The sequence below is a fragment of the Scyliorhinus torazame genome, chromosome 1 (assembly GCF_047496885.1).
Source record: "Scyliorhinus torazame isolate Kashiwa2021f chromosome 1, sScyTor2.1, whole genome shotgun sequence".
NCBI lineage: Eukaryota > Metazoa > Chordata > Chondrichthyes > Carcharhiniformes > Scyliorhinidae > Scyliorhinus > Scyliorhinus torazame.
In genome coordinates, this window is record NC_092707.1 from 376,198,782 (window position 1) to 376,213,115 (window position 14,334).

Here is a 14,334-nt window from a genome sequence, read left to right on the forward strand (position 1 = left end):
TGCTTGCATTGCTGTAAAATTATTTATTCTGAACCAGCATCCAACAGTAAGGCTTTGTTTTTAATAACTGATATTTGAACATCGAATGAAAAATAATTTCACAAATAGACTTCGGTAACTCATAAATCTTTGAAGCTTTTTATGTTCTGACTTTAATAATATATATGTATTAATATATAGTGATTTTGTTTATTGTCATTGTTTGGGCCCTCTATTGTATTCCGCTGTTTAGTATTTCTATCTAACCTTTCTTCAAAACCTCTGAATACATTAAAGTTAATTTTCATTGCAAGGGAGTCCATGGTTTGTCCTATTGTTTTGGGCGCCATACTCTGATTTCATTAATTTTCTAAGAAAATGAATTATGTTCCAGCTGACCCTTTGTAATCCCATGTCCCCTGCCAATCGTACATGGTGACTGAGGAGGTCACATTCTGGTTTTATTACAAGATTGTTATCAGGGGTGTGGCCGGTTGGGTAAGGAGATGAGTTTTGAACTCCCCCATTGCTCCACAAATAAGGATTAGTCTATTTTTATCTCTGGCTTTATTTAAATTAACCTGGATGAATTCCGCAGGGCGCCCCCTCCTAATTTTTGCTGGAAAATCAGAGCCCAGCGAACATTTGCTGACACCAAGGTATATTCTGTGATTCCATTAATTTTCTGAGAAAGTGGATGCTTTTCCCGTTAATCTGGATATCTTGCTTTTGTGGACTTTTGGGAGGACTGTCCGTGTTGTAGGCTTTTCCTGTTGGGCCCAGACATGCGCTCCTGAACCTACAAGGAAAGTTAAAATAAAATTTGCTTGTTTAGGCCTCTTCTGGCTCAGGCTGCTCTTCCTCCTGCACTGCCACCGAGATCGTATTAATAGCTTTATGCTCGGGTCATCCACTTACAATTGCAGCCCGGTTCGACATGCACATATAAAGAAGAAACCTGGAGGCTTTGCATGAGTGCCCTTGCCACCTGCTCAGTTTGTCAAGATATGCAGACATGCACATAATGAGAGACAGGCAGCTAATGAACACCGAGAACAGGACATAACCAATCAGCAGGCAGAACACTTGAGGGTGGTTTCCCACTATAAAAGGCACAAGGCACTCGCACTCCATCTCTTTCCACTAGGAACATCTACAGAGTAAGTCCGGTGTATATATCAGGTAACGCGTACAGCACGTGGCTAAGAGCTAGTCTGGTTCATTCAGACAGAGAGATCACACTTAGGTTAGCAGAGAGTCGAACTCACAGAGAACTGTGCTAACTGTATGACTGGTTCAATAAATCAAATTGAACTAACTTCAAGGTCTGGAGTCTATTTCAGTCCTAGCTGCATCCAGTTGCAGCCCGTGTTATCTCAGTGTGCTTAACGCGACACAGTTGAGCAAATTAAAATCTTGAACGGTGTGCTCCCAGCTGTTGGGGGGTGGATAAATAACCTGGGTGATTTTGTTACCTCCCATCTATTCAGTTTCTGCCAAGCAAGTTTGGTTAAAATTACACTCTTGATATTTTGCTTTTGTGAATTCCTTTTCCCCCTTGTCATTTTCTTCTGGAAAGAGAATAAACACAGAAGGGGAGAAATGTATTTACATAGCACTATGCGGACATAAGAAATAGGAGCAGCGGTCAGCACTTCGAACTTGCTCCACAATTCAATGAGATCATAGTTGAACTTCCACCTCAACACCATCTTCCTGCTATATCCCCATATCTCTTGATTTTTTAAAAATGTGGAAATCTGCTGATCTCTGCCTTGCGCATACTCAACGACTACCTCCGTTGTCCTCTGGAGCAGTTAATTCCAAAGATTTATCATTCTCTTGAGTGAAGAAATCCCTTCTCATCCCAGTCTTGAATGCTGTGCCTTATTTGACCAGGGCCACACAAAATCAAGGCATGTTTGCGTGGCGCCGCTAAAAGCAATGCTCTGCAAATTAATTTCTCCCTAGAATATCCTTGTACAAGTTTGTAGATCTTGTTGATAAAATGAAAACAAAACACTGTGCATGATGGCAATCTGAAATAAAAAAACAAAATGCTGGAAAATCTCAGCAGGTCTGGCAGCGATTGTGGAGAGAAAAGTAGAGCTAACGTTTCAAATTTAATATGGCTCTTCTTCGGAGCTGCCTCTCTTCAATTCCAAACTTGAAACATTGACACTGTATCCCTCTCCACAGATGCTGCCAAACCTGCTGAGGTTTTCCAGCACTTTTTGTACATCTTGTTGATCTCTATCAACTTTGATCTCTTGTAGTTTAGAGTCAATTCCCAAGTCTTGCTGCTTAGATGCAACAGTGATGGTTAACCGTTATGCTCATTCTGTCACTCCCAGTTCAATTCCAGTGACACTCTTGAATGACCAAAGCTGTTAAATGATTTATATCATTAACTTACTATTAGCTTGACAAATTGGGCCTTAAGCTTTTTTAAAAAACAGCTTGAGGTTCAGCCGTTAAATTGTGTCTGGAATTCTAATGAGAAAGATTTTTAAAGATACTTATGGGGATTCTTTTTTAATAATCTTTATTGTCACAAAGGGCAGCACGGTGGCATTGTGGATAGCACAATTGCTTCACAGCTCCAGGGTCCCAGGTTCGATTCCGGCTTGGGTCACTGTCTGTGCGGAAGTCTGCACATCCTCCCCGTGTGTGTGTGGGTTTCCTCCGGGTGCTCCAGTTTCCTCCCACAGTCCAAAGATGTGCAGGTTAGGTGGATTGGCCATGATAAATTGCCCTTGGTGTCCAAAATTGCCCTTAGTGTTGGGTGGGGTTACTGGGTTATGGGGATAGGGTGGAGGTGTCGACCGTGGGTGGGGTGCTCTTTCCAAGAGTCGGTGCAGACTCGATGGGCCGAATGGCCTCCTTCTGCACTGTAAATTCTATGAAAAAATAGGCTTACATTAACACAGCAATGAAGTTACTGTGAAAAGCCCTAGTCACCACATTCCGGCGCCTGATCGGATACACTGAGGGAGAATTCAGAATTCTCAGGTAGTACGGGAATTGAACCCGCGCTGCTGGCCTTGTTCTGCATTACAAACCAGCTGTCTAGCCCGCTGAGTTAAACCAGCCCTTATTTGTGATGTATGTTGGATTTGATTCTCTCTTCCCTGTCCGTCCCCCAGTATTGCTGGTACCAGTTTTACTCTTTTCATTTTCAGGGTTTCACATCTGCAAATGAATGTTTTTTTTTCTAAATTCCACATTTTTGTCTCTTTTCTCTCCCTTTCTCTCTTGCCTAATTACTTTGTCATTGTTTCAATTTTTTTTTTAATACCTTCAAATGTAATTCCAGCACAGTTAATTAAAGTGCAAATTTTGACTGCAAGTCTTTGCATTCATTTAACTGCACATTGTTGGTAGATTTGTCAAGGATATCTGATTTTGAGGTAAAGATATAGGGCTTTAAACTTGCTGAATTAGTTTTGGCTTTAATGCAGATTACCTGTTAATGAATTAGCACTTGAAAAGGGAACGCATGCTTCATAATTGTTCGGTGCTGTTTTCATAGAATTTACAGTGCATAAGGAGGCCTTTCGGCCCATCGAGTCTGCACAGGCCCTTGAAAAGAGCACCATACTTAAGCCCACACCTCCATCCTATCCCGGTAACCCACCTAACCTTTTTGGACACTGAGGGCAATTTAGCTTGGTCAATCCACCCAACCTGCACATCTTTGGACTATGGGAGGAAACCAGAGCACCCGGAGGAAACCCACGCAGACAAGGGGAGAAGGTGCAAACTCCCCACAGACAGTGACCCAAGCCGGGGACCCTGGAACTGTGAAGCAACAGTGCTAACCACTGTGCTATCGTGCTGCTTTGTATTGATTTTAGCTTAAAATTATGTTCTATCACAAGGGAACGTCAGATCATCATAGCTATTTTGCTTTGGGACACATTTCAGATAGTTTGTGTAGTGGAAATTTGTCCACTTTTATTGCATACTTTGAAAGTTCACATGTTAGGCGTTTCTTTAGAGGTGAAGGATTATGCACTGTGGTTCGGATGCAATATTTCAGTGATCCTATTTTTGGCTTTGCAAACAAATGATGTGAGTTCAAATCCCACCATTGCACAGGCCCTATAAAGCAAGTCTATTTTCTTGGGGCATCACTGGGCTGCTGGTGTGGTTACAACTGGACCCAGGTGGAACCCATGTGGAATTTTGGGGATATCTGTCCATAATTAATGGTGTTGTTAATAATCCAATCTTTTCTGTACTACTTTGTCATGCACGATGTAGATATTAATAGACTATTAAACTTGGAAAGTTGTCACTAAAACTCCAAAACCAAAATATAAAATTAGCAAGCTGCAAATGGGGGATCAGAAGGAATCTTCCTGCCTCCTTTCTTCTGGTGTATAAACTGGTTTTATAATACATAAAACTTCCATCAGTGTTCCCAGCTCATGTGAAAATGTGTCCGATGTCAAATTCTACTCCGTTTACCACGCATTTACAGCTGGCTGTTCTGATCCCATGCTTCTGGAGCCAACATGCAGAGGGAGAGAAGGACGCATTAGCGAGTGCAAGTTAAATAAAGACACCGTTTTGAAAAAAAGTGAAAGAACACTTCTTTTAATTTTTTGTCCTTGGGCAATGCCAAGGGAAAATAAACTACACAATCCCCAAACACCATATATTGTGGAAATATTTTACATTATAATTCATGAAGATGTTTTACATCTGAAATGAATTGGTAACAGGTGGTAGATGCCCAGCTTTCATCATTAACTTTCATCAGAGATTAAAACTGACGTCAGTTCCACAATACCAGCTGCACTTCAGAGTCTCTGTACTTGAAAGACAATCATCATTGCTTATTCAAAAATGAGCAAACAAAATAAATTAGCAGATTCTTCAAGCAGCTATTGGATAGGTACATGGATTACGGTAAAATGATATAGTGTAGATTTATTTGTTCTTAAGGGCAGCACGATAGCATTGTGGATAGCACAATTGCTTCACAGCTCCAGGGTCCCAGGTTCGATTCCGGCTTGGGTCACTGTCTGTGCGGAGTCTGCACATCCTCCCCGTGTGTGCGTGGGTTTCCTCCGGGTGCTCCGGTTTCCTCCCACAGTCCAAAGATGTGCAGGTTAGGTGAATTGGCCATGATAAATTGCCCTTAGTGTCCAAAATTGCCCTTTAGTGTTGGGTGGAGGTGTTGACTTTGGGTAGGGTGCTCTTTCCAAGAGCCGGTGCAGACTCAATGGGACGAATGGCCTCCTTCTGCACTGTAAATTCAATGATATGATTAATCTAGGACAAAGATTCGGCACAACATCGTGGGCCGAAGGGCCTGTTCTGTGCTGTATTTTTCTATGTTCTATGTTCTATATAGTGATAGAGCGAGGCGGGAAGGATGCACATTTGCGGGGGTGGGTTGGTGGAGGTGTGGTGGCCACCACTGTTGTATAGTATATACTGCATACGAGGGTATTACGGTAAGGCCCCGACAGGTACGGGGGTAGATCCCTGCCTGCTGGCTCCGCCCAATAGGCGGAGTATAAATGTGTGGGCTCTCCGAGCAGCAGCTGCGGGAGGCTCCACATCTCTGCGTAATAAAGCCTTGATTACTCTTGTCTCGTCGTAGTTGATAGTGCATCAATTTATTACAGAGATTTTATAACGATGGATCTCCACATCAAGCCTGATCGCCTGCAGCTGCACCCTCAAGCAGACAACGCCAAGTCGGCCTTCGCACATCGGCTAGCTTGCTTTGAAGCAGACATTGGATCTGTGACTGAACCACCCCCAGAGGCACAGAAGCTCCAGATCCTCTACACACGGCTGAACTCCGATATTTTTCCCCTCATCCGGGATGCGCCGACCTACACTGAGGGCCATGGCGCTACTGAAGGAGAACTACACTCAGCAGACTAACAAAATCTACACCAGGCACCACCTGTCCATGCGGCATCAACTCCCCGGTGAGTCTGTGGAAGATTTCTGGCGTACCCTCCACGTCCTGGTGAGAGACTTCGATTGCCAGGCCGTTTCGGCCGCTGAACATTCTGACCTGCGACTTAGAGACGCGTTCGTTACGGGCATAGGGTTGGCCTACATCCGCCAGCTCCTCTTAGAAGGTTTTACCCTCGACCTCGCGGCGACCAAGAAACTAGCGCTCTCGCTCACAGTCGCCTCACGCAATATACAGGCGTATGCCCCCGACCGCACGGCCCACCCCTCCTGCGCATCGTGGACCCCGCCAGTGAACACCCCACCGTGGACCCCATAAGCGGCCAACCTCAGGCCTGCGCCGCGCGGCAGCCAACCAACCCCGGGGGACCCAAGTGCTACTTCTGCGGACAGTCAAAACACCCCCGGCAGCGCTGCCCGGCATGGAGCGCGCTCTGCAAAGCCTGCGGGAAGAGAGGACGTTTCGCTGCTGTGTGCCAGGCCTGCTCGATCGCCGCTATTGTCCCTGCACCCCCCACGTGCGGCCCATGGGCGTCGCCGTCTTGCTCCCCTCACAGCACGTGCGGCCCGTGGGCGCCACCATCGTGCTCTCATCACAACACGTGCGGCCTGTGAGTGCCGCCATCTTGCTCGCATTACAACACGTGCGGCCAGTGAGCACCGCCATCTTACCTGCCTCAGGACATGTGCGGCCCGTGGGCGCCGCCATCTTCCACGCCTCAGGACCCCTGCTCGCCGGGCACCTCATCGGGCCGTTCATCGCCTGCAACCGCTGCCGACCAGCCCCGATTGCACAACCTCGCGACCGCGTCGACGAAGGTGAAGGTCGACGGGCACAAGATATCCTGCCTTCTGGACTCAGGGAGCACTGAGAGCTTCATCCACCCCGATACGGTAAGGCGCTGCTCCCTCACGGTACACCCCATCAACCAGAGAATCTCCCTTGCCTCCGGATCCCACTCCGTGGCGATCCGGGGTACTGCACCGCCACGATCACCATCCAGGGCATAGAGTTCAGCGGCTTCCGGCTCTACGTCCTCCCCAACCTCTGCACTGCCTTGCTACTCGGCCTGAACTTCCAGAGCCTAACCCTGAAATTTGACGGGCCTCTACCACCCCTTACTGTCTGCGGTCACACGACCCTTAAGGTCGACCCACCTTCCCTGTTTGCGAACCTCACCTCTGATTGCAAACCCGTCGCCACCAGGAGCAGACGGTACAGCGCCCAGGACAGGACCTTCATCAGGTCGGAGGTCCAGCGGCTGCTGCGGGAAGGCATTATCGAGGCCAGCAACAGCCCCTGGAGAGCCCAAGTGGTAGTGGTGAAAACTGGAGAGAAAAACAGGATGGCCGTTGACTACAGTCAGACCATCAATCGGTACACGCAGCTCGACACGTACCCCCTCCCACATATATCTGATATGGTCAATCAGATTGCACAGTACCGGGTCTTCTCGACAGTGGACCTGAAATCTGCCTACCACCAGCTCCCCATTCGCAAGGCGGACCGCCAGTACACTGCGTTTGAAGCGGACGGCCGCCTTTACCACTTCCTTAGGGTTCCCTTCGTTGTCACTAACGGGGTCTCGGTCTTTCAACGGGAGATGGACTGAATGGTTGACCGGTACGGACTGCGGGCCACTTTCCCGTAGCTGGATAATGTCACCATCTGCGGCCACGACCAGCAGGACCACAACGCTAACCTTTCCAAATTCCTCCACACCGCCAAACTCCTCAACCTAACCTACAACAAGGAGAAGTGCGTGTTCAGCACAAACCGATTAGCCATCCTCGGCCATGTGGTTCAGAACGGAGTTCTAGGGCCCTCAAACGATGCCTGGGGTTCTTCTCGTACTACGCCCAGTGGGTCCCTAATTATGCGGAAAAGGCCCGCCCATTCATCTACTCCACCGTTTTCCCACTGACGGCAGAGGCTCACCAGGCCTTCAACCGTATCAAGGCCGACATCACCAAGGCCGCGATGTACACGGTCGACGAGACGCTCCCTTTCCAAGTCGAGAGCGATGCATCAGATGTCACTCTGGCCGCCACCCTCAACCAGGCAGGAAGGCCCGTAGCATTCTTTTCCCGCACCCTCCATGCCTCCGAAGTTCGGCACTCCCCTGTCGAAAAGGAGGCCCAAGCTATCACTGAAACTGTGCAGCATTGGAGGCATTACCTGACCTGCAGGAGATTCGCTCTCCTCACTGACCAACAGTCGGTGGCCTTCATGTTTAACAACACACAGCGGGGTAAGATCAAAAATGATAAGATCTTGAGGTGGAGGATTGAGCTCTCCACCTACAATTACGATATTTTGTATCGCCCCGGTAAGCTCAACGAGCCCCCCCGAAGCCCTATCCTGAGGTACATGTGCCAGCGCACAAGTGGACCGACTCCGGACCCTACACGACGATCTCTGTCACCCAGGGGTCACCCGGTTTTATCATTTCATATAGGCCTGCAATCTGCCCTACTCCATCGAGGAAGTCAGGGCTGTCACCAGAGACTGCCAGGTCTGCGCGGAGTGTAAACCACACTTCTACCGGCCAGACTGTGCACGCCTGGTGAAGGCCTCCCGCCCCTTTGAACGCCGCAACGTAGACTTCAAAGGGCCCCTCCCCATCTGCCACCGTCATCAAAGCCCTCAACACCATCTTTGCTCAGTTCGGATTCCCCGCCTACGTCCACAGCGACCGGGGATCCTCATTTATGAGCGATGAGCTGCGCCAGCACCTGCTCAACAAGGGCATTGCCTCGAGCAGGACGACCAGCTACAACCCCCGGGGAAACGGGCAGGTGGAGGGGGAGAATGTGACGGTCTGGAAGGCTGTCCAGCTGGCCCCACGGTCCAGAAATCTCCCGGCCTCCCGCTGGCAGGAGGTCCTCCCCGACGCCCTCCACTCCATTCGGTCGCACCTGTGCACTGCGACTAACGAAACACCCCATGAACATCTCTTTGCCTTCCCCAGGAAGTCCACCTCAGGGGTTTCGCTCCCAACATAGCTGGCAGCTCCAAGACCCGTTCTCCTCCGCAAGCACATGCGGCTCCACAAGGCAGACCCGTTGGTTGAGAGGGTACAGCTACTCCACGCGAACCCGCAGTACGCCTATGTAGCGTATCCCGACGGCCGCCAAGACACAGTCTCCTTCAGGGACCTGACACCAGCTGGGTCCCCACACCCTCGCTGCTGCCCCGGCGCTACCCTCCCTCCCCCCAGCGCACCCCACCACAGCCCCTGGTCCAGGACGATCCGTCCTCCCCTTGGTCCTACCCGGAGATGAAGATGAGGTTGACACGCTCCCAGAGTCACCGACGACAGAACCGATGCCTGAATCACCACCAGAACTGCGGCGCTCGCAACGACGAATCAAGGCCCCCAATCGTCTAAATTTATAAACTCTTTCTAAAACTTTAAACAACCTGTATGTAAATAGTTTTCCACCCCCCCCCCGCTGGACTCTTTTTATAACGGGGTGAATGTGGTGGACACCACTGTTGTATTGTATATTATGCATACGAGGGTATTACGGTAAGGCCCCTGTTCTACAGGTACTGGGATAGATCCCTGCCTGCTGGCTCCGCCCAGTAGGCGGAGTATAAATGTGTGGGCTCGCCGAGCTGCAGCCATTTCGGCAGCAGCTGCGGGAGGCTCCACATTTCTTGTAATAAAGCCTCGATTACACTCCACTCTCGTCTCGTCGTAATTGATAGTGCATCAGGTGTCAAACCTGAAATTTTCCAGCCACCAAGCTATCTTGCAAGACCTCAATTGAGCTGTTTGAGCAGCCAATGAAGTGTCTTTCTGCCTCTGTCGTTGATGAGGTGCAGCCCCGGCTCCCGCTGACTGCAAAGCGGGGTCACGCCAACTCACCCCCTCACCACCATCGCCCCTGACCCTCCCCAATGTCTTTCTGCGCTGAGGAGTTCTGACGAGTGGAGCTCCTCAGTGCAGGAAATGGGATGAAGTGCACCCTTGGCAGGGCGTCCCCTGCTGAGGCCCCGAATTTCAACAGAGTCCTGATAGATAGAGTGGTCTTTCCCAGCACTGCGTGCTCATCCTGGGACTGTTTCAATTTGCATTTATGTAGCACCTTTCATGACCTCAGGATGTTCCCAAAGCGCTTTACAACCGAGTAAGTACTTTTGAAGTGTAGTCACTGCCGTAAGGTAGGAAACGCAGCAGTCAATATGTGCACACAGGCTCCCACAAATAATGATCAATTTGCCTCTTTCAGTCATGTTGGTTGGGGATTAATGTTGGCTCACAAAGGTCGGCCCGCGTGAGTCGCGAAGGTTGGCCGGTTGGTAAAAATGGGTCCCCGGAAAAAAAGTTTGAAAAACACTGTTCGAAATTCAATGTAATTATATACAAATGAGCACTTAATTGTTTAATTAATAATCCATTGTTAAATCATTTTCGGTACAATTAATGTTTTAATGTACTTTTTGATCATCTAGGAGATAATCTCAAGAACAATGATGCAATTTGGGAAGCATATAAAAAGATTAGTGAGGAATAGTAAGGAATGCGAGGAATGAGCTGGCTGTTTTAAAAATGTAAAGAATGTTTTGTTACTCATGAGTGGTTTGACTTCTAGAGAATAATTTCTAATGTTCGTTGAAATTCTGTGACGGTTGAAACATAATAGCATTTCATATCTCTTACAAAGCGCCAAATTTATTGAAGCAGTATTTATCATGACTTTACATTTGAGCTAGTTCGAAAGATAATAACTTCACAGGTATGTGGAGCTGCTTTTTGCTCTGTTACACCCGGTGAACAGCCCTTTCTCGGGCACAGTCAGGTCACTATACATCGGGCCTCTGCCTCCAGTGTGTTGCCCAGGAACTTTCCTGGACTCCCGTCAAGGATGTAACTGTATCTGCTCCTCCAGTGACCACAAATCCATTATTGACGTGCTGATGATGTGTGAGAGGAGATGTTCTGTCACAACTGCCTTGCGTGTCTGAATGAGTCAAGTGTGGCGTCCAACTGGATTACTGTCCCCACCCCCCCCCAAAAAGAAAGCTGCTGATGGGACCTGCACCCCGCGGGACCCACTCCAACTGACGTACATTTTGGAATTAGTACAGCATTGCAGGTGGCCCTACCTCTGACCTTGAGGTGTGCTTGGGTCAAACCAATGTCTGACCATTTTGGTGTTCTGTGATTGTGCTCCAATGATCTACACACACAATGTTACTTTGTAAGTACATTTTGTGGAAGCAAATTGTGAAAGGGTGTTCGTGTATTTGGTTGAGAGCTGGGAAACCACCCGACATTTATCTCCAGTCGAATAGAAAGAGAGAGGTGATATGATTTGAATGTCTGCAACACCATTAACATAAAATGTCTGACCAAAGCTTTAAGAAATACTGGACCTTGATTGTCTTTAATTAGAAATAACTCCCAGCTTGTAAGGTTCCGAAGACGGGGAATGAGGGATTTGGAGATGAAGAGACTGAAAAGTGAGAGTGTGAAGGCTGGAAAGTAATCGCTGTTACTGCCTTGTTCATCACACCCCTTAAAGATAAAACTGCTTTGAGTGAATTAACCTCACTTATTTTAAGCTCTGATCAACACATCTTGTTGACCACTGGGTGACCTGCTTCAGCTTGTTGCACAAAGTGGGTTCTATCTCTCAAACATTTTCTGGGTGAGTCAGTGCATCACTTTTTCCCCCATCATTAATACTGTGCATGACAGGTGAATGAATCCAGCTCAAAAGGTTCCAAATATTGTTCCTCATGTCAGTTAAACAAACAATCTTTTAGGTGGAGGAAGGGCGGAGAGAGGGACTGGGGGCCCCGATTGGGGTGGAAGAGCTAGTTAAGGGATTGGGGAGTATGCAGGCGGGCAAGGCCCTGGGGCCGGATGGGTTCCCTGTAGAGTTCTGTAGGAAATTCTCGGAGGTGTTGGGCCCGCTGTTGTTGAGAACTTTTAACGAGGCTAAGGAAAAGGGTATCCTTTCCCCGAAGGCATTTGTGAAAACAAACAATCTTTTTGTTTTGAATCACCATTTAAACTGAGGGGGCGCAATCCAACGGCCACGTGCGCCTGAAAAGCAGCTCACCACGGCGCAGTGTGGCAGATAGAAGCCGAGAAGCTGGGAAACCCCCCTCCCTGGATCGACCTGGCTTGCAACGCCTCGTGAGATCTAACGCAATCTCGCGAAACGTTACGATGTAAATCCCGCCCATTGTGGGCAGGTCCACTTTTTAGCAAATCGAAGCCCGGAGATCTCTGGCGAGTGCGGTGGGACCAGACCAAACAGCACTCATCGGGGTCTCCCAGGAGATCAGAGGCTCTCAGGTGCATGCCCTTTGGGCAGCATGGCACCTTGGCACTGCTAGTGCCACCTGGCACTCTGGAAGTGCCAGCCTGATCTGGCAGTGCCACGTGGGTGCCAGCCTGGCATTGCCAAGGTGTCCAAGTGACCCTGCCAGCTGGCACTGCCAATGTGCTGTGTAATGATATGTATATAGTCAGGATAGTGAAGGGTTAATAATTACATCTATGTAAATGTATAAATTAAACATTAGAAGGCATTACTAATTCTCTGTATTTAAGACAGGCTCTCAGGAACATCTGGGATAAGTTGAGAAGCGAAGCATGCTGAGAAGCACAAGGAGAAGCTTGGAGCAAATTGAATGTTAATTAGAGATCGATAGCATGAGGTTAGATCATAGTGTAGTTGGTGACTAGATATATCATTAAATACGGTAAGACAGATTCGATATTATTTATTTATCATATGTAGCTCAATAGAGTGTGCGGACTTGCATTTAATTAGTGTAATAATAAATTAGTTTTGTTTCAATCTTTTGTTTGGTATATTCTTTGTCAACACTGCATTGGGTCATTCTGGAAGAAAAGACAAAGAGTACAACACATTACCAATCATGGTAATATAACATGCTACCAGGAGTACAAACATAACACCAAGCTGGCATTTTTGTGCATTGGCGGTCAGGCTGGCGGCGCCCTCTGCAGCTGTTTGGAGGGGTGGGGTGCGGGGACCCTCCTAGAGTGCATTAGGGCTCTGGGGGTGGGGAGGGGGTGTCGGAGATCTGGATGCCATTTTTAAAAAAGCTCCTGAGAACAGGATTTCCAGCCCATGTTAGGGAAGGCCCACTGCTGCCATGTCTGATTGGCACTTATTCAGCGGGACTTCCCAAAAGTAGGTGACATGGGCCTCTCACCAGATCTCCAGCCAGGAGGCAAAACTCCTGTTGCCTCCATTAAAAATGCGCCATATGTTTCTCTCTGTCCCATCGTCCCATTTTGTGGATCCACTGGGTTAAGTTAAATCACCTGCATTTCAGCTGTTTTATGTTATGTTATCGCAGCAGCTGAGACAATCCAAATAGGGAAGTGTCTTCTTTAGGAACTATTTCATAGAGCTTGAGGCTGTGTGAAGTAGCATGTAAATAAACACTGTGAAATTAAACTGGAGACGTCAATGCTTGGGTGATGTCTTGGAGAGTGCCCTGTACACTCAAAATCATATCCAGGCTGGAATAAGAGCCTTATTAGAGAAGAAAAAAATTAACACCCTGAGTGGGCTACATTTTGTGTGTTTCCAGCAGAGGGGTAGGGGGCCACTCAACCCCAGGCTCATTCCCCATAATCCCATAAATTCTATGATTGTTTTGAAACAAAAGACCAGTCAGAGACTAATGAATATTTTTTGGATTTCAGACTTTTACGGCTTGGTGCAATTCACATTTGCGGAAAGCTGGTACGCAAATTGAAAACATCGAAGATGACTTCCGAAATGGCCTTAAGCTTATGCTTCTTTTGGAAGTCATTTCAGGTGAGTTGAGTCAAGCACTTGTTTTCAAAAAGGACAAAAGGGGCCAGCTAGCCTTTTTGATGTGGCTTGATTAAAAAGTGAACTCTCTCTCATGTGGTGCCAGATGATATAAATCAGAGGATTGAAGGTTCTGTCATTGATCGTTCATCTTGACCAAGTGGACCGCAGCGTTATTATAATCAATCTCCATTTCCTTAGGCTAGGGAGGCAAATAACCAGCCAAGTTTCCAGTTCTTCGACCCTTTAGAATGACTCCCACTGAACATCCAATCAAATCAGTTTTATCCTTGATGCCTTCTGCAGTTAAACAGCCATGGTCTCTTGAAGGAGATCCGAAATATTGCTGCAGTTCAAAGACAGCAAAACGTGGTGACTTCAGTAGAGGCGTGGACGGGAGAAATAGTCCTCCTTTTGTGCTGGAACAATTCCCCCCCCCCCCCCCCCTGCACCCCCCAAGCAGCACTCCCTATCCTTTGTGTTGACAGCAATAATTGTCTTGTGTCTGCTCTCCCATTAGATGAAGTTGTGCAGTTCTTTCTACTTCAGGTCTGATTGTTTGTAGTTGAGGCTTCACTGTACTTTGTGCCAGCA

General features: G+C 47.9%; 1 protein-coding gene across 1 annotated transcript in view; it reads left to right on the top strand.

Moving 5' to 3' along the window:
- LOC140426652 (alpha-actinin-2-like) overlaps positions 1–14,334 on the top strand; it is an 89,379-nt gene that overhangs the window by 46,214 nt on the left and 28,831 nt on the right. Inside the window, exon 2 of the mRNA XM_072511739.1 lies at positions 13,629–13,743. Coding sequence (XP_072367840.1) covers positions 13,629–13,743 — 115 coding nt within the window. The remainder of the gene's footprint in view (positions 1–13,628; positions 13,744–14,334) is intronic.